Source organism: Rhinolophus hipposideros (assembly GCF_964194185.1).
Source record: "Rhinolophus hipposideros genome assembly, chromosome: 11".
Taxonomy (NCBI): domain Eukaryota; kingdom Metazoa; phylum Chordata; class Mammalia; order Chiroptera; family Rhinolophidae; genus Rhinolophus; species Rhinolophus hipposideros.
The window spans coordinates 20,387,626-20,411,265 of NC_138057.1; the positions used below are offsets into that span (position 1 = coordinate 20,387,626).

The 23,640-nt window shown below is 37.7% G+C and overlaps 1 protein-coding gene across 2 annotated transcripts in view; it reads right to left on the reverse strand.

The window, feature by feature from the left end:
* The window catches only part of ADAMTSL1 (ADAMTS like 1), a 385,708-nt gene that overhangs the window by 187,244 nt on the left and 174,824 nt on the right, over positions 1-23,640 (reverse strand). Inside the window, exons 10-13 of one of the 2 annotated variants that reach the window (XM_081066819.1) lie at positions 15,056-15,106; positions 10,375-10,579; positions 8,941-9,088; positions 5,829-5,913 (exon numbers count right to left, since the gene is read on the reverse strand). In XM_081066819.1, coding sequence (XP_080922945.1) covers positions 5,829-5,913; positions 8,941-9,088; positions 10,375-10,579; positions 15,056-15,106 — 489 coding nt within the window. The remainder of the gene's footprint in view (positions 1-5,828; positions 5,914-8,940; positions 9,089-10,374; positions 10,580-15,055; positions 15,107-23,640) is intronic. The other variant, XM_081066820.1, reaches the window with a different exon arrangement.

The following is a 23,640-nucleotide window of genomic DNA, read 5'->3' on the forward strand; positions in this document are numbered from 1 at the left end:
GCACTTGTTGTTTGTTGATTTATTGATGATAGCCATTTTGACTGGGGTGAGGTGGTATCTCATTGTGGTTTTTATTTGCATTTCTCTGATGGTTAGTGAGGTTGAGCATTTCTTCACATGTCTGTTTGCCACCTGTATGTCCTTTTTAGAAAAGTGTCTCTTCATGTCCTCTGCCCATTTTTTAATTGGGTTGTTTGTTTTTTTGGAGTTGAGGAGTTGAGTGAGTTTTTTATAAATTTGTGATATTAACCCCTTATCAGATATATCATTGGCAAATACCTTTTCCCATTCAGTAGGATTCCTTTTTGTTTTATTGATGGTTTCCTTTGCCGTGAAAAAGCTTTTTAGTTTGATGTAATCCCACGTGTTTATTTTTTCTCTTACTTCCCTCGCTTGAGGGGATATATCAGTAAAATCTTGCTCCGGGTAATGTCTGTGAAGTTTCTTTCTATATTTTCTTCTAGGAATTTTATGGTCTCAGGTCTTACATTTAAGTCTTTAAGCCATTTTGAATTTATTTTTGTATATGGTGTAAGGAGGTCGTCCAGCTTCATTGTTTTGCATGTGTCTGTCCAGGTTTCCCAGCACCATTTATTGAATAGACTGTCTTTACCCCATTGTACATTCTTGCTTCCATTGTCGTAGATTAAATGGCCATATAGGCATGGATTTATTTCTGGACTCTGTATTCTGTTCTATTGATCTATGTGTCTGTTTTTATGCCAGTACCATGCTGTTTTGATTACTGTAGCCTTGTAGTATAATTTGATGTCAGTTATTGTTATACCTCCCACTTTGTTCTTATTTCTCAAGATTGCTGAGGCTATCCGGGATCTTTTATGTCCCATATAAATTTTAGGATTATATGTTCTATTTCTGTAAAAAACGTTGTTGATAGTTTGATAGGAATTGCATTGAATATGTATATTGCCTTAGGCAGTATGGACATTTTAATTATATTAATTCTTCCTATCCATGAACATGGTATGTGTTTCCCTCTATTTGTATCTTCTTTCATTTCTTTCTTCAGTGTCTTATAATTTTCTGAGTACAGATCTTTTACTTCTTTGGTTAAATTTATTCCCAGGTATTTTATAGTCTTTGGAGCAATTGTAAATGGGATTGTTTTTTTAAATTTCTCCTTCTGATGTTTTATTATTGCTATATACAAATGCAACTGATTTCTGAATATTAATTTTGTATCCTGCTACTTTACTAAATTCAACTATCAGCTCTAATAGTTTCTTGGTGGAGTCTTTAGGGTTCTCTCTATATAGTATCATATCATCTGAATATAATGACAATTTTACTTTCTCCTTACTGATTTGGATGCCTTTTATTTCTTTTTCTTGTCTGATTGCTGTGGCTAGAACTTCCAGCACTATATTGAATAGAAGTGGAGAAAGAGGGCAACCTTGCCTTGTTCCTGATCTTAAGGGGAATGGTCTTAGCTTTTCCCCATTGAGTATGATGTTAGTTGTGGGTTTATCATATATGGCCTTTATTATGTTGAGACATGATCCCTCTATTCCCACTTTCTTAAGGGTTTTTATCATAAATGGCTGCTGGATTTTATCAAATGCTTTTTCTGCATCTATTGATATGATCATGTGATTTTTACTTTTCATTTTGTTAATGTGGTGTATCGCATTAATTGATTTGTGGATGTTGAACCACCCTTGCATACCAGGGATGAATCCCAATTGATCATGGTGTATGATGTTTTTAATGTAGTGCTGAATTCTGTTTGCTAATATTTTATTGAGGATTTTTGCGTCTATGTTCATTAGAGATATTGGCCTGTAGTTTTCTTTTTTTGTGGTGTCTTTGTCTGATTTTGGGATCAGGGTGATAGTGGCTTCGTAAAAAGTGTTTGGGAGTCTTCCCTCCTTCTGGATTTTTTGGAAGAGCTTGAGGAGAATAGGTGATAATTCTTTTTTGAACGTTTTGTAAAACTCACCTGTAAAGCCATCTAGTCCATGGCTTTTGTTTGTTGGGAGATTGTTGATTACTGATTCAATTTCCCTGATGGTAATCAGTCTATTCAGGTTTTCTGTTTCTTCTTGAGTTAGCCTTGGAAGGCTGTACACCTTTAGAAAATTGTCCATTTCTTCCAGATTGTCAAATTTGTTGGCGTATATATTCTTCATAGTAATTTCTTAATTTTTTTTTGTATTTCTGCAGTGTCTGTTGTCACTCCTCCTCTTTCATTTCTGATTTTATTAATTTGGGTCCTCTCTCTTTTTTTTAAATGAGTCTGGCTAAAGGTTTGTCAATTTCGCTTATCTTTTCTAAGAACCGTCTCTTGGATTCATTGATCTTTTGTATTGTTTTTCTGGTTTCTATTTCATTTATTTCCACTTTGATCTTTATTATCTCCTTCCTTGTGCTCTCTTTGGGCTTATTTTGCCGTTCTTTTTCCAGGTCCCTTAAGTGTGAAGATAAACTGTTGATTAATGATGTTTCTTGTTTCTTTAGGTAGGCCTGCAATGCCTACGTCCCTCTTAGGACTGCTTTTGCGGCATCCCATAGATTTTGGGTCATCGTTTTCATTTTCGTTTGTCTCGAAATATCTTTTGATTTCTTCCTTGATCTCCTGGTTGACCCATTCATTATTTAGTAACATGCTATTGTTACTAAATAATGAACATTTATGAATTAGTGTGTCTTCCAGTTATTTTCCTGTAGTTCATTTCTAATTTCATAGCACTGTGGTCAGAGAAGACAATTGGTTGATTACAATTTTCTTAAATTTATCAAGACTTGTTTTGTGGCCTAACGTATGGTCTATCTTGGAAAATGTTCCATGTGCGCTTGAGAAGAATGTGTATTCTGCAGCTTTGGGGTGAAATGCTCTGAAAATATAGATTAAATCCAAGTGGTCCAATGTGTCATTTAAGGCTGTTGTTTCCATATTGATTTTCTGTCTGGAAGACCTGTCCCTTGTTGTCAGAGGTGTGTTGAAGTCTCTACTATGATAGTGTTACTGTTGATCTCTGTTGTTATGTCAGTCAATATTTGTTTTATATATTTAGGTGCTCCTATGTTGGGTGTATAGATGTTTACTAGGGTTATGTCCTCTTGTTGGATCGATCTCTTTATTATATAGTGCCCATCTTTGTCTTTTAATATCTTCTTCATTTTAAAGTCTATTTTGTCAGATATAAGTATTGCAACTCCAGCTTTTTTCTCATTTCCATTTGCATGAAATATCTTACTCCAACCCTTCACTTTCAGCCTGTGTGTGTCTTTTGATCTGAGGTGTGTCTCTTGTATACAGCATATACTTGCTTTCTTATCCACTCACCCACCCTATGTCTCTTGATTGGAGCATTTAATCCATTTACATTTAAAGTGATTATTGATAGGTACATAGTTATTGCCATTTTTAAATTTGTAGTTAGATTGTTTTTATCTTCTATTTACAGAAGTCCTTTTAGTATTTCTTGCAATGCTGGCTTGGTGGTAATAAATTCCTTTAGCTTATTCTTTTCTGGGAAGCTCTTTATCTCTCCGTCAACTTTAAATGATAGCCTTGCTGGATAAAGCAATCTAGGTTGTAGGCCTTTGTTTTCCATCACTTTGAGTATCTCCTGCCACTCCCTCCTGGCCTTCAATGTTTCTGTAGAAAAGTCATTTGATAGTCTTATGGGAGTTTCCTTGTATGTAACCCTCTGTCTTTCTCTTACTGCTTTTAGGATTCTCTCTTTATCTTTAACCTTTGTCATTTTAACTATAATGTGTCTTGGTGTAGACCTGTTTGGGTTTATCCTGGTTGGAACTCTCTGCCCTTCTTGGACTTGTATGTTGGTTTCCTTCATCAGGTTAGGGAAGTTTTCAGACATTATTACTTCAAATATGTTCTTAATCCCTTGCTTCCTCTCTTCACCTTCTGGTATTCCTATGTTGTGCATGTTGTGCTTGATGTTATCCCAGAGGTCTCTTAAACCATCTTCATTGGTTTTTATTCTTTTTTCTTTCTGTTGTTCTGTTTGGGTGATCTCTGCTAACTTGTCTTCTAAGTTGCTGATTCGATTCTCTGCTTCATCTAACCTACTGGTAATTCCTTCAAGTGAGTTCTTTATTTCGGTAATTGTGTTCTTTAGTTCTAACTGGTTGTTCGTTATGATTCTACATCCTTCTTTATGTCTTCTCTAAGCTCCTTAAACATTCTTATCATCAGTGTTCTGAACTCTGTCTCTGATAGGTTGGTTACCTCTGTTTCATTTGGTTCCATTTCTGGAGGTTGCTTCTGTTCTTTTATTTGGGACATGTTTCTTTGTTTCCCCATTCTGGCTGACTCGCTGTGTTTGCTTCGATGTATTAGGTAGATCCCCTAGAGTTCTTAGTTCTAGCTGGGTTATCTTATGTAGCATGTGTTCTTTATATTTGACTTGCACTACTTCCTTCTTCTCCTTTGCGTGTGCTCCAAAGGTGACTCTTGTGTTGTGTATATTGTCCTTCTAGTACCGTATTTGCCGGCGTATAAGACGATTTTTTGGCTCCGAAAAATATGCCTCCAAGTGGGGGGGTCGTCTTATACGCCAGGTACACTTCAGATAGACTGCCCATAGTGCTTGCCCCGTGCCATAGTGGCCTCCCGATGCCCGCCCACTTCATTCCACATACCGTTCAGGCATCAGCAGCGCTGCTGGGTGTATGCTCGGCTGTTATGCGATTTTGCTGTTATGCGATTTTACCACACTCGCAAAATCGCACACAGCCGAGCATACACCCAGTATGATAGCGCAAAATCGTGAATCGCGATACCATACTGGGTGTATGGTCGGCTGTGTGCGATTTTGCGAGTGTGGTAAATTCGGATTACCGTATATTTCTTTACATATGCATTGAAGATTCGCGATTTTGCGCTATCATGGTGCCTGGTAGAATGTTGAAGAGCTCGCACTTGCGCACTAGTGAGGTCCCAGGGAGATGCTGATGCAAGGGTGGACCAGACTGCTATAGTGACAGGGCGGGCAAACAGGGAGCAGGGACCAATCAAATCAGGCTTTGTATACAGCCAACAGCCAACCACAATACTGCACCATTGTACAGTACAGCATAGAAAATGTCCACCAGTCAAACCCCTATCATCCCTATCATGGCACCAGCCAAAAGAAAGAAGTATGATGCAAATTTTAAACTGAAAGTTATTTGGTGTGTGGAAGGTGTGCGGAAGAGGGGGTAGTCTTATACGGCGAGTATATAACAAACTCAGTATTTTGAGTGGAAATGTTAGGGGGTCGTCTTATACGCCCAGTCGTCTTATACGCCGGCAAATACGGTAATCCTTGCACGAGTCTCTTAGCTGTTCTGCATGATGAGCAGAGAGTCCTTTGATGGGATCAGAGAGTCCTGATCCGTTTGTGATAAGATCCGGAGGAGAACTCAAAAAGTACGCCCAATTCCTATGACATCAGTCCTAACCCTTTAATTTTTGATGAGTAGCTACATTACAAAGCTGGGAGATAAAGAGTTTGAAAAGCTGCCCAGATATCCACATCAAATCTATGTTACATCATTGGATGCAGCTTGGGCCTTCTCCCCTTTGACCTCTTGGAAAAGAGGAGGTCAGATTTTGGAGAAAAGAGTAGGCACTACACCTTCATTTTCTTATTTCAAAATTGAAAAGTATTTACAGAGCAATCATGTTTGGAGAAGCACTTTGAAACAGATAAACCTCCAATTTGACAGCTCCAAATCCTCATTTCACCCTTTGTAAAAGGATTACCCTTAGTTCAGAGGAGAGCCACAACCAGTGGGACACTGCTTTCTTTAAACCAATCAGCCTCAAAAGCAAAACAACTTGTGCTTTCAAAACTTACGAAGGCTCTTCAGACACAGCAGCTCCTTCTTCTAGTTCTTGAGCTTGTTTATGCCATGGCAGCTTGGCCTCTACTGGAAGTTTCTCTGAGAATTAAAAGAGAAGAGGTTAGAACCAATTTGGGATTTCAAGGAAATTCCTCTTTTCCTCCTTACCAGTTCTTGATTTTGTACTACCTACTAACTAGGTTAATAACTGCAAATGATATGTTTTTAGGTAAATTTCTGCCTCTGATAATAGTTACCAAGTATGATAAAAAAAATTATGGTGAACATTTAAATAAAAAAAATTTATTACAGGTAAAGACACATTGCCATTAATCCCCCTCAAAATAATCCCGTTTGCTTGGATCACACTTATCCCATCATTCTTGCCACTTTCTGAAGCAGTGCTGGAAGTCCTCTTTCGTGAGTGTCTTTACTTTATCCTCCATTGTGACAATGTTCCATGTCACACATCGCTTCTCGTATGGCAATTCCTTCAAATAAAAACCTTACGGTGTGTCCTCACCACCTTATTCACCAGATTTGGCATTTTGTGACTTCTGGCTCTTCCCCCAAATCAAAATGATCATGAAAGGTAATCGTTTTGAATCGATTCAGGACATGGAGCCAGCCACAACAGTGCAACTAAAGACACTCATGAAATAGGACTTCCAGAACTGCTTCAGAAAGTGGCAAGAACAACGGGATAAGTGTGTTCAAAGCAAGGGGGAGTATTTTGAGGCAGATTAATGGCAATGTGTCTTTTACTATAATAATTTTTAAAATTTAAACATTCACTGTATTTTTTTATCACACCTCACATATCAAGGAAAAAAGATCAGATTTTAAAATGTTTAGTAATACTGGTCTCTGTGTATACTCTTCCCCTTTATTATGTTGAAGAGCAAAGAAAAGTCTTTTTATTTTGAAAGTTGTGACTCTAGGAGTGCTAGCTCAATATGTATATAAAGAGTCATCAAAGTATCTTTTCACTATTACCTGTTGAAAAGATAGAGCAATATTTACCTCTAAAAATAACCACAAAGTACAACAAATCATATTGTGATACTTCCATAAATTCTAACTTGTTTTTCTTTTGCCTTTTGGCTAAGTGTGATCTATACCATATTGTCAAAAACAAACAAAACTGCTGATATTTTTTATATTCACAAAGCACTGCTTTAGATATCTGATTCATTGAATATCACCCCCAAGGCTCACTGACAATTAGAATACCAGCAACTTAAGTCCACAACCCTTAATTTGGCTTGTTTCACCTATTTATATAGCTTTAGCCAAACAATTCAGATCAAACTTCCTAACTACTTCCTGGAAAACAAAATGTGGAGGAGAAAAAAAAGAGGAACGTTATAACTGCTCCTACAGAAGTAACTGCCAAGATTCCCATTCTGACATATTTTATTAATATCATTTATAGGCATACTTGCTTTATAGTATAAGCCAGTGAAGCTCTATCACCATTTTATAACATATAATTGCAAAGATGAAAGAAATATGTCTATATATGCATACACCATAGAATTATATGGCATTTTAATGATGTTTAAGTAGAGCCAGACTCACTACTTAGTTGTGAAAATCTAGGTTTTATTTTTAGTTAACCACAAACTGCTTTTCTTTTTCTGAAGTGGCCTGGTAAAGAGAGAGTTAATGAATAATTGACTATTTTAAGATAGCGGTCTTGTCCTCTAGATGCAACAATTATTTGTAGTCAGAAAAGAAAGTGAGTGAGAGATATAACACTACCAAAGCCAAAAGGATTTGCTAACATTTTAGACACAGCGGTACGGTACCTACTGAGGCATCATTTCACAGCTAAAACTTCTCCCAACTAAATGACTCAGTCAGTGATGCCACATCTGACAGCGTGAGCTATCTCTGACTTTCAATAATGAAGGATTCAGCTTGGCTCTACTAGTAGGCTTGTAATACTTCATTGTCTATTTGAAATGAGTCCTGTCATATGCACCAGTGACCACTTCCTCCCAAATTTGAGGATGGTAATGGTAGTCAAGAGTTGAAGATAACATTTGTGGAAAACTTACTCTATGCCTGGCAGTGGGTTTATCATCCTAGTAGCATTATGTCTCATTTAATCTTTGCATGATCTCTGAGGTAGTCACTATTATTATTCCAATTTTACAAATGAGAAGACTGTAGCTTAGAGAGAGAGGTGTACTGATTAAAATTAATCAGCATTTCTGGTATGTTTTTGTTTTGTTGTTTCCTTTTACATCAGTAATTTAGATTTCACATGCCATTCACTCCCACCAAGGGAAAACTATAGTATAATAAAGTGTTACATTGTGGCTGATTTTCAGAGAAATGTAATGGTTTAAAGAAATAAATTAAGAAACAAATGAGAATCATATTTAATATTAAAAATAGGAGGAAGCTTGTAATAAGAAGTTCTTTACTTCTGAATGGTTTGTGACTGGCTATTTCACTGACATAGATTATAACAATATTAGCAGGGTAGTCAGATTAGTATTCATACTAATCTGAGACACAGTGTAATTAAAATAAATCTTCCTCACTAAGTAGAACTTTTCTAAAGCTTACTTTTAATAAATTATTTGCAATATTTATTAAATTTTGATATATTCCAATTTTTCATTTTGTATTATGCTTCGGGAATCCGGTCTCATAATACTGTTTCAATTTTCGATGCAAAAAGCAACAGCTTTCTGTTTCATCAATTTGAAGTATGAGGCTTCCCAAAGTATTTCAGGCTTAGCAATATAGACACTCTTAGATTCACTGCATTGTGTTTTAGCAGAAAGAAGTGTAGCTAGTAAGTCACACGTATATTTCTACAATATGTCTATAATCTCCTTAAGCAGATATTTTTCAGCAGCAGTCTTCAAATAACTTTATGACCCAGGAGATCACTGTATAAATATGCAGTGCTTAATAACAATTTGCAAGCAAAACTATCTGAAAGATTAACAAAAAAAAGAGGTAAGTCCACTTAAGAGAGTCTAAGTCACCAAGAACAGTTACTAACAACACTTGGGATACTTAAAAACATTCTAAGGAATTTAAAGAGCACCCGAGTACACGTAACAATGAAAAGACTGATAACGCAGCACCTGCCATGTTCGTTACCTTTGGGCTTATAGCAGGGGGTGGGTATGACGCATTCCTCTTTGACGTGGGGCTTGGTTTTGGGGCTACAGCCTCCTGTGTGCATCCCGCGATGGTCGATGCAGAGAACCACACGATACCGGAGGCCCTGGCCACATGTCACCGTGCACTAGAAGGAGAAGGCAAGAGAGAGAAGACTCACAGGCAAAGCCTCGTTTACTCGTCTGCATTTCCCACCTGAGGCTTTTTAAAGGGCTGCTTTTTACATAAGGACTCCTGGTGGATTTATACCACTTCTTACCCATCCTGGGGTCTTTGTTCTGTTTCGCTACATAGGGTGCAGCTGGCTGAAAGTTAAATCATTTTCAATTTCTTAGTTTTGGATTAGTCAGTCAGCATTCCTTAAGCACCCACTGTGTGCAAAGTTCCAAACCAAGCAGTTGAAAAGGAGCAAAGGAACTGCAGAGCGTGCCCAGTTTTGATTACCAACACTGCATTTTAATTTTATGTAGTCACTTTGCTACTGATTGTTAGGTCCAACATATGGGAAATGCTAGCTCCCACATGGATGTGAAAAATTTTTCTAATGGTCATCATAGCTAATTTATATTGCAGCATGGCTGATCCAATTGATTACACTGACATGCAAAGAAGTGTTTAAAGGACTGATTCAATGGCCAGATGTAGACAGCACCTCAGTGGTTCTATATGCCCAGGGTCAAGTCTAGAAAAAGAGAAACGTCCCAGCGCTGATCTGCTGCCACAAAGCCACACAGCTGAAATGAAAAGTCTGCTGCCATCTCTGTGGCTGAGGGCACAGTCGTTTACCTCCTTGTCTTTCCATCTCCTTTGCCATTTCAAATCTTTTTGCATTAGCAGACAGGAAACTGCAAATCAAAATCTTTTTATGTGTAAGCTGCTGCAGCAGCTTTCCTAACATCCAGAATGTATTAGTTTTAGTTATTCTATTTCATCCCCATCTGATTATTTTGTGATTTTCATTTCATCTTTTCTCCAATAATAAACATAGCTTTAATTTTAATCCACTCAGACCCTTTTTGGATAGAGACAAAGGATAAGGAAAAAAAAAAAAAGAAACCAAACTTTTGTTCTACTGAGCTCTATCGCCAGAGCAGCTTTCACAGATTAGGTATCAGTCATTCGGCCTCAATGACTCTTGATAGACATGTGCTTCCCCGTGCCCTTGAGGGAACAACGTGGGGAACGAGAGAGACTTCCTGAAATAACTTGAAGAAAGATTATGTATCTATATTTACTCATTTACATTTGGCTTTGCTGGAATCGGGGCATGCCTACTCCAGGACCTAAACTGGTAGGCTTCTAGACGCCTCAAGAGGAAAAGTGGGGAGCTGCGTCGGGGAGCCGGGGGTCATGATGATGAGAGGGAAGAGTGGACTTATTCTCCTAACGAACAAAGAAAGAAGGCACAGTTACCGGAGACCACTCCTGTGCCAGCCATTTAGGGCAGTCAAAAATGTTGCAGGGCTGCACGATGGGCATCTTAGGGGTGTACATGCATTTCCACTCTTCCACTGAGGTGACATGCCCCTGGATGTCCTCCTCCACACAGGAAACTGCCCGGCTCTGGAGGCCCCCCCCACACGAGGAGGAGCACGCTGTCCACGGGGTGGCCTCCCACCTACAGAAGCAAGGGGAGTCATCAGGGCGGACATGCACATTGCCAAACCTCCTTAGTGACCTCTGTGACAAACCCATTCCCAGTGCCTATTGGGGCCATCCGGTTCTGACAGGCTATGGTCCAGAGAACCCAAAGGCATCTACTGCCTGAAATCTGACGAGTAAGAGAGGAGTTGATGTTGGCAAAAGTGCTCTGTAAACCTTGAAGCTCTACGCAAATGTTAAGAAATTACTGTTTTGAGAGTTGTTCAAAAGGATATCTGTGCTGTCTGTAACGTACTCAAAGGAGGGCTGTTCAGTCCGTCTTCCTATAGTTTTAATATATATTCTTTGTGTGTGTGTGTGTGTGTGTGTGTGTGTATTATTTTATGTTTTATAAATGTATACTGTGCATATATATTATGTACTTTTTTATTAAACCATTAAATATTTATGTCAAGACTGAAATTGGTTAATGAGTTAACACTAATAGTTAGCACCTGGGCTGGTCCTTTTTATTTCCAATGCAATGCTTTATTACTTAGCTCCTGAATACTTTTACATGAGAAGCTCATGAAAGATCAAGGTAAACCAAACACTCTTTCTCCCCTTACTTTCACAGTCATCAGTTTTGACTACATGGAATCAGCACAATTCTGATGTTCAAACCATGCCATCATTAAACTAAGGAGGACACGTGTTAATATAGGCATTGCCTACTTGCTCGCTAATTGTTGAGGGACACTGTCAGTTAGTGTTCCCCTAATAAGAAATGCCTGGAATTGTGAAGAAATTTGGTTTTGGTTGGAGAGCTAATGGCACTGGAATTTAGAAATACAGTTAAGTAAGGGGAAAATAACAATATTATCAATAATATTTAAGAAAATTCCATTGATTTTTCATATCTCTACACAGCTCTGAAGCATTTGGGACCAGATGCAGAGAGGTAGCTATGTCTGATTCTTTTCTCTCCTCCTGTATATTCAGCGAATGTTGAAGTTTTAAAAATAGAAGCATTGGGACTGAGCTGGTCTTTCTTGCATGCATTCTACTTGTTGATGAGGATTGCTAAGAAACTTTAAAATTTCTCTTAGAATTATGAGAGATAACATTTTCATGAGAGAAACACAATGTGTCACCACGTTGATCCACTCGAATAGTTACATTTAAAAATATTGCACAGGCCTACAGTGGAGACATTAATTATCCTATAAGTAGGATTTCATGTACATTGTGATCTGACTTCTCTTGTGCATGAGACTAGATAACGTGTGTTTCGCAGTTACAGAGAATTTTCTTCCACATTTTCTTTGACTGCTCAAGTCTAGGCAACAACTGTCATCTCCACTGCCAACAGCCTAAAGTTGTTGCCAAATACAATATTTTCCTATGCATATTTCCCCAGGAGACACATAAGAAAATGTTATTATGGGGAAACTGAGGTTCTCTGTTTAGCCCTTAGGAAACTTTCTGGTCCCTTTCAAGAGAACGAAGCAGCTCTATAGAGAGAGTTTCTCATCCAGAAAGGTAAGACCAATTCTCATTTGTCTCCACATAAATCTCTGGAGAGTTTCCCTCTGGCGGTGGAAAACAGGTCTAATTCAGACTGCAACTGGGCTGAACGTGTAAGTGCATACTCACCTTTGGATGTGATCTGAGAGTACAATGGCAATATGTTTTTGAATGTACATTTAATCTCTTAGAACATTAAAATGCCATAAAAAGAGCACGTTTTCTAATTGGTACTCCAACATCTCTAAACTTGACACTTCGTAAGACAGTGTGATTAATTTCTGTCACCTCAACACTTGGCCCTGACCTATAGTGTAATTTCATAAACAGTAATAAGTATCCTTTTCAATGTCAGTGATCACAGAAGAACAAATAATGCTAGTATTATTTAAGAATTTATAGTATGGTTATTGCATGCAACTATAGTTCTATATGTGAAAAATTATTATGTGAATTCTTACATAATAATAGGGTTATGAGGAATTTCAAAGCAAAACATGTCTGGTGCTTTAAAAAAAGTATAACAAAAAGTGAGAGAGGATATCAGTTAGGATATCTTAAAACAGGGACCAGGTAAGTGCTGAGAAAAAAAACATATCCAAGAATCTTGCCCTGAAAGAATAAGAAATGCGTTCACATATCATATATTTTAACTCCTTTGGCTTTTAATTTTTTTAAACACGTAGTGTGTTAAGTTTAAGAAATTCTCAAAATTAAGAATGATGTGAAAAAGTTGCATGTGTTAATTATGAATTGAAGATAATTCCTCAGACTGCATTCTTATGTTAAGTGTTATAGTCAAAACTGAAAGCAAGAAAGAACAATCTAAAAATTCATTAATTGTGTTTTGTATCTACACTGTGGTCTTAGGCTCATTTAAATAATTTCAGTAAGTAAGGCCTTCTACTTTGATCAGCAAGAAGCTGCCATGTGAGAATGATTTTTCAGCCTCAAATCTTCTTATGGAATGAAAACGTATTTGTAGAAATAGCTTCCATTTACAAAGATTTTATTAATAAAACATAATATTTAACTTTAGAATTAGTTCGGAAACAGAAGTGCATGGGGTAAGAAATATAGTCTATTTGCTGATTGTCCTTTCCCCTTGTGATGCCTGGACAGGCCCATGGGTACACAGGACAGGTGCAAACAAACACCAAGGAGGCTCATTTCAATCTATTATTGAGAATACTGGCTTCAGGCATTTGGGGGAAATCCGAATACAGAAGAAATCAAGTTTAACCTAAGACAGGCATTAATCATACCAGAGAAATATAAACAAGAGAGATCATAGATATGCAAGAAATTTAGGAGTGCCATTACAGGAAAAACATAAACGATGTTTCTCACCCTGACATTCAATTTTGCCTTTATCTTGAAATACACGGCCTTCACACAAAGAGACACATGTGTCTTACGGATACTTATTTTATGGGTACAGAAATTGAAATCAAATGAAGTCTTGGTTCAGTTAATCTTTTCACATTTTCATTCCATTATTTTTTCAAGAAGAAGAGTGTATAAGTTTGGATCTGGATCAAACCAGCCAAACGAGACATGAGAAGCATTCTAAAGTTATTTATCATCTTTATCAATATAGTCATAGGAAAGTGGGAGAGAGCTGACTACTGAGGTAACCCCTCAGTGGAAGAGCTTAAAAAAACCCCAAACAACGATATCTAGTATAAAATGAAGGCTCTTCTGTACGTGCTACCATTAGAATGGAGAAAAGTGAGTTTGCTGCCTGTCATGGGAATTGTTTAAGTAGAGGCTGGATGACAAGTTGCACTGGTGTATATGTATTATGTAAATATCTAAGTATGTGTATGTATGCGTGAGAATACATATGCATTAAATACACATATATGCATATTTGTGTCAATACGTGTCTATAGATGTGTGGTGCATGGGTGTGATTTTGGGGAAGGAACAGGAAAATGAAGCATTGTTGGGGAGCTAGGCTAGATGACCTCAAAAGCCTCTATTTGGATTCAATTCATCAACAATTTTGGAGATTTTCAATCAAACTTTGCTTTATTTTACAGTTCAGAATAAAATTATTTCTGGGCTTGTTTAGTTTGAGATTGAGAAAACTACTGTGGATTATTTGCAATTACTGTGTTTGCGATCTGATTTAAACCCTGGATTCTAAATAGCAGCTGACTCCCTGAAGTCCAAATAAGCCAAGAGAATAGAGCAAAGGTCTCTCTTGGCACAGTGGTTATTTCAAATCCAGTTCTAATTTCTGCTACCTGGGGAGTTGTTTCCAAAGTGGCTGACAATACACTCAGTAGCTGGCATACTTTTCAGCTTCTCCAGTTTTCTTATAAATATATTAATAAAGACAACAAGTTCTTTTAAAAGTTTCTTGATTACTTCTATTATTTTTTCCAGTTTTTAAAAAATACTATATTATAAACAGCACCACAGTGCATGGAATTTAAAATGTTTTTTTGGGGAAAAAAAGTCCCCACAAATGTTCTGAACAATAAGGCTATAAAAAAACTGCCTTTTTGTACTTATAATTTCTTTGGAACAAAAGAGGAGAATATTTAAAGCCCCTGTTCAGAGTAATACCACATCTGGAATTCCACATTTGTGGTATTGCGATAATACTTCAGGCAGTGTTTGTTTAACAGTTAGCAACAGTGCTTTAATGACTAGGGTCCAATTGCAGAGGAAACATAGAAAGGACAAAGGGAGTGAAAGAAAGACATAACATAAACCCATACACTGTAGCTAATCAGAGTGAATTACTGTGTCCACTGCAGTGGAACATGATCCTATCTTAAAATGGTTTTTGAATGACAAGCTTCCAGTCTGAGCAGGCCAGGATTATTCCAAAGCAGAGCTCAGGACAGATGGCAAAATACGCTATCTACCATCTTATTTTTGCAGAAAAAACACAAAATCTCTATACACATATGAGAGAAGCAGAAGACTGATTGACTAATTCTAGCATCATCAGGATGATTGATTTACGTACCGAGGAAGGGGATGGTAGAGGTCATAAGGCATGATCTGCTTGTATCCGTCACTGTTAGGAACAATAATGCCAACCCTCTGAGTAGAAGGTACACACAATAAAATAAACACTAAATGATTACATTATACACATTTTTTTTAGACAAATGCAAAACAACATTCATAAATTGTCTCTGAAAAACAACACGAAAACAGTTCAATATCTTTATGGTAGCATATGCTCTAAGATGGGGCAAGTTCTTTGAAAGGGCACCGTTTACTGTAATGAGTTCTCTGATCCAAGCAGGAAATACCATTGGAAAGGGTGGTGGCACGAAAACTTGGCACCTCATTCTTAACTATGACACAATAAGCTTGTAAATGTTCTTTAATCTCCCAAATTATACAACCTATGAGGCCATTATTATCATCATTATTAATGTGATTTCCAGATGCTCACTAAGCCATTATATTTACTGTCTCACTTCTGATGAAAGAGAGAGCTATATATAAGGGTACGTACCTGGGAACTGACAATACTATATAATGTGATATATAACTTAGCAAATAGGTTTCTTCTCTTGGCAGATCTAAGGATGTTAGTAATATCTGGAAAGCAGCCACTTGGTTACTTTATAAAGGGAAGGGGAACTAGTGAATATAACAGGCAACTATCAACAAAAGCAAGATCCCTACCAAAATAAGGGTGGGGAAGTTAAAATGAGATAATAAATATGAAAGATCTTTTCTGTGGTCTATAGAACGTGATATAATGTTAACTGCTGTTATGGTGGTAGTTGTGATTGTCACGACTGTTGTTGGTGTATCTAGTGCCCTGGGAAACCTGTGAGATTTAGAGATAGTGAGTAAAGAAGACATAAGAAATGACATGATAGGCTGTATAGCTAATAGGTTCACAAGAAATGATCTTATAGGCTGTGTGGAAGACCCCAGAAGCCTTTAGGACTCCAATAACTTACACTAATCTACCTCACTTATTTCAGCTAAAGCCTCCAATTGGCAAGACTTTCTTATTCCTGAGTCCCCTGACTTGTGGAAGATTCTGACTCATGCGTCTTAGATGGAAACAGAGACTCCATCAAGACTGGGAGACAGAGCTCAATACCCAGACATCAGCCTGGGGCAGGGCATTGCAGGGCATGGGAAGAAGGCACTTATTTTGCAAATGACAAATGACAATAAGTGCCTCTTTTGAACCCTGAAAGAACTCATGTATTTTACATGTATCCCAGGATGGTTGGCTATATATTTATATACACATATTTATTATAAATGTTTATATTTATATTAAATAAATTAAGACTTTCATTTTGATCCCATCTTCTGATATAGGATAATGTAATATATGTGTGTGTGTGTGTGTGTGTGTATGTATACATATATATATATATATATATATATATATATATATATATATATATTTTTTTTTTTTTTTAATGGCTTACAAACCTAAGCTTTTGGGTAGAAATAGGGTGAATTGGTCATACTATGGATCACAAAGATAAAAAATAGCAGTAAATGGAGGTCATGGGGAAATGGAGATCGTAAGGAGGAAACAGGGAGTAATAAAGAGTGTAGTTCCTAAAGAAATTACTGAAAGGGAAGGGGATACATAACAGAATTAAATTTGAAAGAAAATGGGAGACAAAGCTATGAAGATAAATTTCTATTTCCAAGAGAGACAACCCTTGGAGTACTAATTTACTTATTTATTTTACATGACCAAATTTTCTGTTTATTTGTATGACTAAAGTTTTTGTACTCAGTTGTATGACAAAACTTTTATGATGTATGTATATGTGTTACCCTTGAGTAAAAATGTTCATGAAACTGAATGCTGTCTTTTGAGAAAGCTCAAAATTTCACGGCTCTAACACACACAAGAATGGAATGAATATTAACATTAAACTTTTCTCCCCAGTTTTCCAAGTTATAGAAACTGCCTATTGTTTTCTGTCCTCTTTTGGCAGACAAAACATCAGATGGGAAAGGCTATTTCTGTCCTCTGTTAGAAGCATGTGAACTCTTCCTAATAATTCTTATATCCAGCAATTAAGGGAATTTTCTTTCTAAGAGAACTATATTTTAATGAATTCCAACCTTCCAAAGTTATTCTAATAACTCGGGACATAATCTAATAGTAGTTAATTAAGGAATAAGTCAAAATGACTCTGCAGTTATATTTTAGTTATACCTGCCTCAATTTCTAAATGCAGAAATGCATGTCATTACCTTCTTTCCAGAAAAAATTTATGGCTGTAATTTGTCAGCCTCAATATTAGAATCAACCGTTACAGATCTTTGCCAACTGATTTATCAGCTGATGATATTTAAAATGGAGGCAGTAATATTGAAGGAGACAGACTAGAAAAGAAAAAAAGGAGTAAAAGGGGGACGTGTGGAACTCAAGATGTTGGGCTTTGCTTTCAACTGATTTAGAAATTACGTTTTTGTTTGCACAAGGAGCTTTAAACTTCGATTCAGCAAAACTATAGCTATATTTGTCTTTCTATGGCATGGGTCATAGTGAAGACTCATAAAATGACTCTATGGCACCTGTGAAAACAGAAAGATATCAAAACAATGGTGCTCTGTCCAGTCCTGTTCATGCATATTCGTGTGCTGGCTCTGCTCTCTCTTGGGGTTCATGCCATGGCCCCGCCTTTCACCACGCTGTCACCGAGGGCCAGGCAATGTGGCCGAAACTAAACTTTCTATTGCTCGCCTTTAGGACACTGGTCTTTTATCTTAGGCAAAGTGTACGTATTGAAGAATCAAGAAAAAGGATGTCATTTTGGGACTTGAAAAAGTTCTTCCCATGTTACGTCTTGATTTGTATGTGTATGCGTGTGTGCGCATGTATTCTTACATGCATTTATATGTGTGCAGAGTGGTGAAGGAGGTGAAAATGATTTAAAAAAAATAACCACAAAGAGAAGACATTAAGAAACAGTTGTTTGGGGATAAAACTGCTCATTCTTTATTGTCTTAACTATTCTGACCCCTCATGTACTTGTTACATTGGGGAGTGAACTGATTCCCTCTTAAATGCCCAACATCAGGCCTCGTGGTGGGAAGCAGAGAAGATGAGAATGAGGAAACGGTCATTCTGGACTCATGTGGTGTAAGTGGAAGAAAGATATTGCACCTGATCCTCTCAAAGCTTACACCTGGCTGAACTATCCACTGTGTTCTGATGGGCTCATGTAATGAAATACTATGCAGTATATAAACATGAAGCCTTTGAACCATTTTTAATGACATGGACAATGTTTAAATGTAATGTCAACTGAAAACAATTCAATATAAGATAGAATGTACCATGTGATCCATGATACTGAGAAAATTCATGTATCATGTCATCTATACAACCATTTTCATAAAGCCTATACATACGTGTATGTATGAGTATATACACATATGTACACACAAATATATTAGAAAAACAAAATAGTTGTTTGTGCCTGGTGTTTGAATTATGGGTGTTTTTGCTTTCTATTTGTTTGTTTGTTTGTTTGTTTGTTTCTGTTTTCCAAGTGTTCTATAATGAACAGTCACAGGAACTAGAACATCCGAGTAAAACAAAATTCATGTCTGAGAAAGTATAAGACAGAAACATTTGGAAATATAAAGTATAAATGAGGCATTGCCTCAAATTCCATGTGTTGTTTAAGGATTATTGAGTCTTTGTCCTGAAATCATCTCAGAACTTACTTTAGAACAATATTCCCGACTTTAAAAATCAAGCCATATTCAGGCTCACAGTTGTAGAATTCAGTTGTAGAATTTATACATTGTGATAAATCTCTCTCTCTGAGAAAAATCCAAATATAACGAACTCTGTGGGCACCTAACTTGTGGGGTTCTGGGTTCTTTGTATAATGGAAATGAACCATAAATTGTCCCTTTCAGGGTTTTAACTGTTCTTTCCAGTGAATCTCTCAGGACCTCTTGCCTCTTCTCCTGGGCTGCAGAGCCTCATTTCTGACTTGCTGACAGTTGGATGTGCTCTAAGGTTTTCAAGTTCAGAGCGCCCAGAAGATTCATTATCTTCCCCTGTAAAGTGCTTCTTCTCTCCGACATAAGTTTGGGCCCTTCTGCAGCAGTCTGCTGATGACTCTCTGCCTGCAGGCATTGCCTCCTCTAGTCCAGCCTGCTCACTGCTGTCATAGCAACCAATATCTTACTTCCAAACTCAAAAGTCTTAAGTGGCTCCACAAAGCCAATAAAATTTCTTTCTTTTTTTAAAAATTAAATTTATTGGGGTGACAATGGTTAGTAAGCTTACATAGGTTTCAAGTGTACAATTCTATAATATATCATCTATATATCATATTGTGCGCTCACCACCAGAGTCTGTTCTCCTTCCATCATCATATATTTGACCCCCTTTGAGGGGGGATGGTAGAAGAGGGCCAATGAAATTTCTTAGTCAAGTGCTACCTATTCTAAAGCCTGTCCTTATTTTCCTTTTCAACATCCAGCCACACATTCTCTCTTTCTCTTCCAAACACCCATAGCACTAACTCCTGTCATCACTTTTAACTATGTACTAACTTCTAACTATGTATGAGTTTTCTTTAAGCACCATGGAACCGAATCTATATTAGTTCTTTACTGTATCTCCTAACAATCTCTGCACAGAGGCAATTAGGAAGCACTCATGCAATAAAATCATGCCACTGATTTGCAGACACAAAAGCAAACAGTACCACTATGTTCCAGAATTAAAGCAAACAAACAAACACAAGGTTGAAGCAACTCCCAAATTGCCACTCACTGCGCACATTTTTAGTCCCACTCCTTGCTTTCTGCTAGCTCTGCCTTCTGTGTGAGGGAGGGTAGTTTGGCAGTTTAGGAAGCCTGCTATGGGAGGCAGAGAAGACTGGGGGATCTGAGGCAGACGAAGGCCAGCTTAATGGCGACTGTGCTTCTAGCTTGTTTGGCTTACTCTGTATCTCCTCTATTGGATATCTCCCAGAAATAGCCACGACAGCTTTTTAAAATTGTCTCTTCCCTTTCTGTCTCATGTGTCTTTTACATACCAGGCTGTTTGTAATTGTACAACGCCACTCCCCCAGGGAAGTCTTGGGGCCCTGACTCTAGGTGATTCTTTGCCTTCGCCAAGGTACCAAGCACAGAACTTGGCATAGGATAGGTACTCAATAAAGAAATGGAATGGAATCGTGGGTGGTGGAAGGAGTTCTGGCACAAAAGAGAGTAATTCATCTCCTTGAGACAACACCAGGGTGATGAAACCAATCTCTTTTTAAGGAACAGTATAGAATGGGGCAGGAGAGAAGTCATAAAAAGTGGGAAGAGACACAAGTATTTGTTTTTCCATGAGTGACAGAGCACAAAGGATCATGGCATGACAAGGAAAAGGACCCCTCAAGGAGTTGGTATATGGAAGGTCAGTTCTTTTTGCAAGAGCTATGTGACCCTGAGTGAATCACTTCTGGACTTCTGATTTGGTCATCAGAGAAATCCAAGTATTGGATGACATCAGGAGTTTTAATGTGAAGTAAGAATGGGTGCCTGGAAACCCATCTCATGGGACTCTGTCTTAACCTGTACCCTTCCTAGTGGCTGTTGAAAACAGAACTTGGAGCTTTGTGGACTACAAACTGAAAACCATTGAAGTAGATGATCATCTAAAAAAAAGAAAATCTCTCCTACTCTAACATTTGGTGACATGAAACAGTACGTTTTCCTGTTATTCAAAGAGCCAAGTTGGGTTTCAGCAAATGAGAACATATTTTGTAAATAAGTCACAATTTTTCAAAACCACCGTATCTACTAGGCAACATTCATTTATTTATCTTTTAGAACCAGACCAAAAGAACCCTGCTTCCTTGTCTAGGATTTGAAAACATTTTTAAGGCATATATTCATGTTCCGTTATAAAACTAGAGAGTTTTTGACCCAAACTTTAAAATTTCCTCATATCTATATTTCTGTGGTTAAACATTGTTGATATTAATGAATGCCATTTCTGAACTGCTTTTAAATAAGTGGGACTAATGCTTCCTTGGGCTTTGTTTATCTCTTCCTGTACTATCCCAAGTGATATGGTCATTGTTTGGTTTGAGTAAACACCAGTATTTTCATGTATACAAAAGGGGTTTGCTTAACCTGGGTGTGAGGTACATTCAAAGACTCAGAGAACCAACTTGGCATTGATACGGTTGGCAGTTCTGTGGTGGTCATGGGGGTCTATGTTGGGTTTAAGCCAGATCTCAGAGGCTGCTGAAGGCATCGTGAAAACAGGGTGCCTGTGGAATATGATGGCACAAATGCTACACCAGAGATCAGGTTACCTGAGTTCACGTAGCATAGGAAATACTCTGGAAATGGAAGCACTGAGATCCATGACCCAGCTTTGCCTTGCTCACCTTAACTTGGGGCAGGTCACTTACCCTCTTTGGGATTTAGATTTTTTTTATCCATAAATACAGATGATAATCTTTGTCCTGCTAACCTCCTAGGGATTATAAAACTGAACTGAGATAATGGATGTGAAACTGCTGTATCGGCTTCAAATGGAAGTAACACTGGGCAAGCCATTTTACAGGTTTGGTACTAATTTAAGAATAACAGCTGACTTTCGTTAATTGCTTGGCACCTTGCTAAAACTTTACAGGCCTTATCACATTTATTCCTCACAGCTACTCTTTGACTCATTCTACAGATGGCAAAAATCAGGCCTAGAGAAGTAAAAAGGCTACTTAACTAGTAACGTCAAACTGATAGATTGGGGTTAAAAATGAGGATGATGATAATACCTGTTCTATTAACTGACAAGTTCATTAAAGAATTGCATAAATAATTATATTTAATTCTTTTAAATGTAATATAACAAGTGATCATTATTTTTAGTGATAAGCTGGCTTGGCGGAAGAACTGAATTGCTCCGATAACTGAGTTACAGCTGATTGTCTGGTGACGTGTGGTATATCTACAGACTTGGGAAGGGACCCCTCAAGGTGATTTTAGGGTGATTTTTATGCACCCTAAAAATCACCAGAACTCTGTGGGAACCTCAGTACATGCACAGTCTCTCTCTCTCATGTACTCGTATGTGCAGTTCCCACACATATGCATGTATGTGTGGATTACATTTGATTATTTTCTCTAAATATTATTTTCTCTAAAAATGGAAGCACCAGAACTCTGCTTTATTTATCCCATTATCAATAATGCACAAACATGAGATTTTTATGGTGGTCTTTCTTATTGCTTACTCATTAGCTGTTCCAAGCAGCATATTTAAATGAGGTTGATCAAAAGGAAGGACATTGTTACTTTTCTAAATTACTTACCTATTGTAATAAAACAAAAAGACCTCCGTGATTAGGAAAACAGTGTATTATACTTTAATTGAAAACCATTTTTTAGTTCTTACACTGAGTTCTCTTTCTTTGGAGATGAACATGGCATAAATCCCACGTGAATTAATGGTAATGTCGCACAGCTGGTTCAGTGGGGATTATTAGACAACTGCACCCTGGGATTTCAGGAGATGCTAACTATATTAATTTCTTATGGTCATCCTATTTTTAAAAATCTGATAAATGTGACTTACGTTATGAAGATATTCCCTAGGAGTTTGTGTCTCTTGTTGTAAACAAGGAATAGAGAACTACCTTTTTAGACCTGTATAGATAATTCTAGAGTTTTTTCTTTTCCCTTCCTGGAGAAGGAAGCTGATTTCTAGAGTTTAGGAGTTTCTCTGAGGTAACATTCACATTATCGTAACCATGATCTTAGTCATAATAGCTGCAGCAACTAACATTTATTGAGTGCTTGTCATGTGTCAGGCACCCTGCTAAGTTCTTTGAATGTATTACGCCATTTATTCCTCATGACAACTCTGAGATAAGTACTGTTATTATCCTCGCCTCACAGGATGAAAAACACGGAGGCTTCCTATGAAGAAGTCATTTTCCAAAGGCTACTCAACTAGTGAGTGGCAGAGCCAGGATCCCAGGCCACGCTGCTTTCCTCCAAAACTCCCTTCCTAACTACCAGGCTGTGTGTCCATTAGACTAGCGGGTCACCAAGTTAACGTGACCAGGTTTTTACATGCCCACTACACATCCTGCCTCTCACAATGCAGATTATTTCTTTAAAGTTGCCTTAGAATTCACTTCTGAGATTTTGTTCCCAATGTCATGCACGGTCAGGATGACCTATGCAACTTGCTGTCAAGTTAAAAGGAGCTAGACAATAAACGTCCACTAGAACTGCCCCAAGCACTGCTGCTTGGGGCATACAGGTTTGGGCATTTGCTTAGGACTGCTGCTCCGAATCCCTCCAGTGCAGGGGCAATCTGGATGTGGGCTCAGCTAGAAACAGATCTGTTTGCTAATGATTGTGACTGTGATAGTGTGATGAGTGAGAGCTTTAGTCACTTGTCCAACTCTTGCCAATTTAAGCCCCGTTCAGTACTGCCTTGGAGGGAAAACTAGAGGCCTGTGCCAAAAATATCTGAAAAGGTGGTTCTCTGATCTTCTCACGATGTCTTCCACAATTACCCCCAGACAGCCTTAACAGTCTTACCAGTCTTATAGGCTGAGATATGTA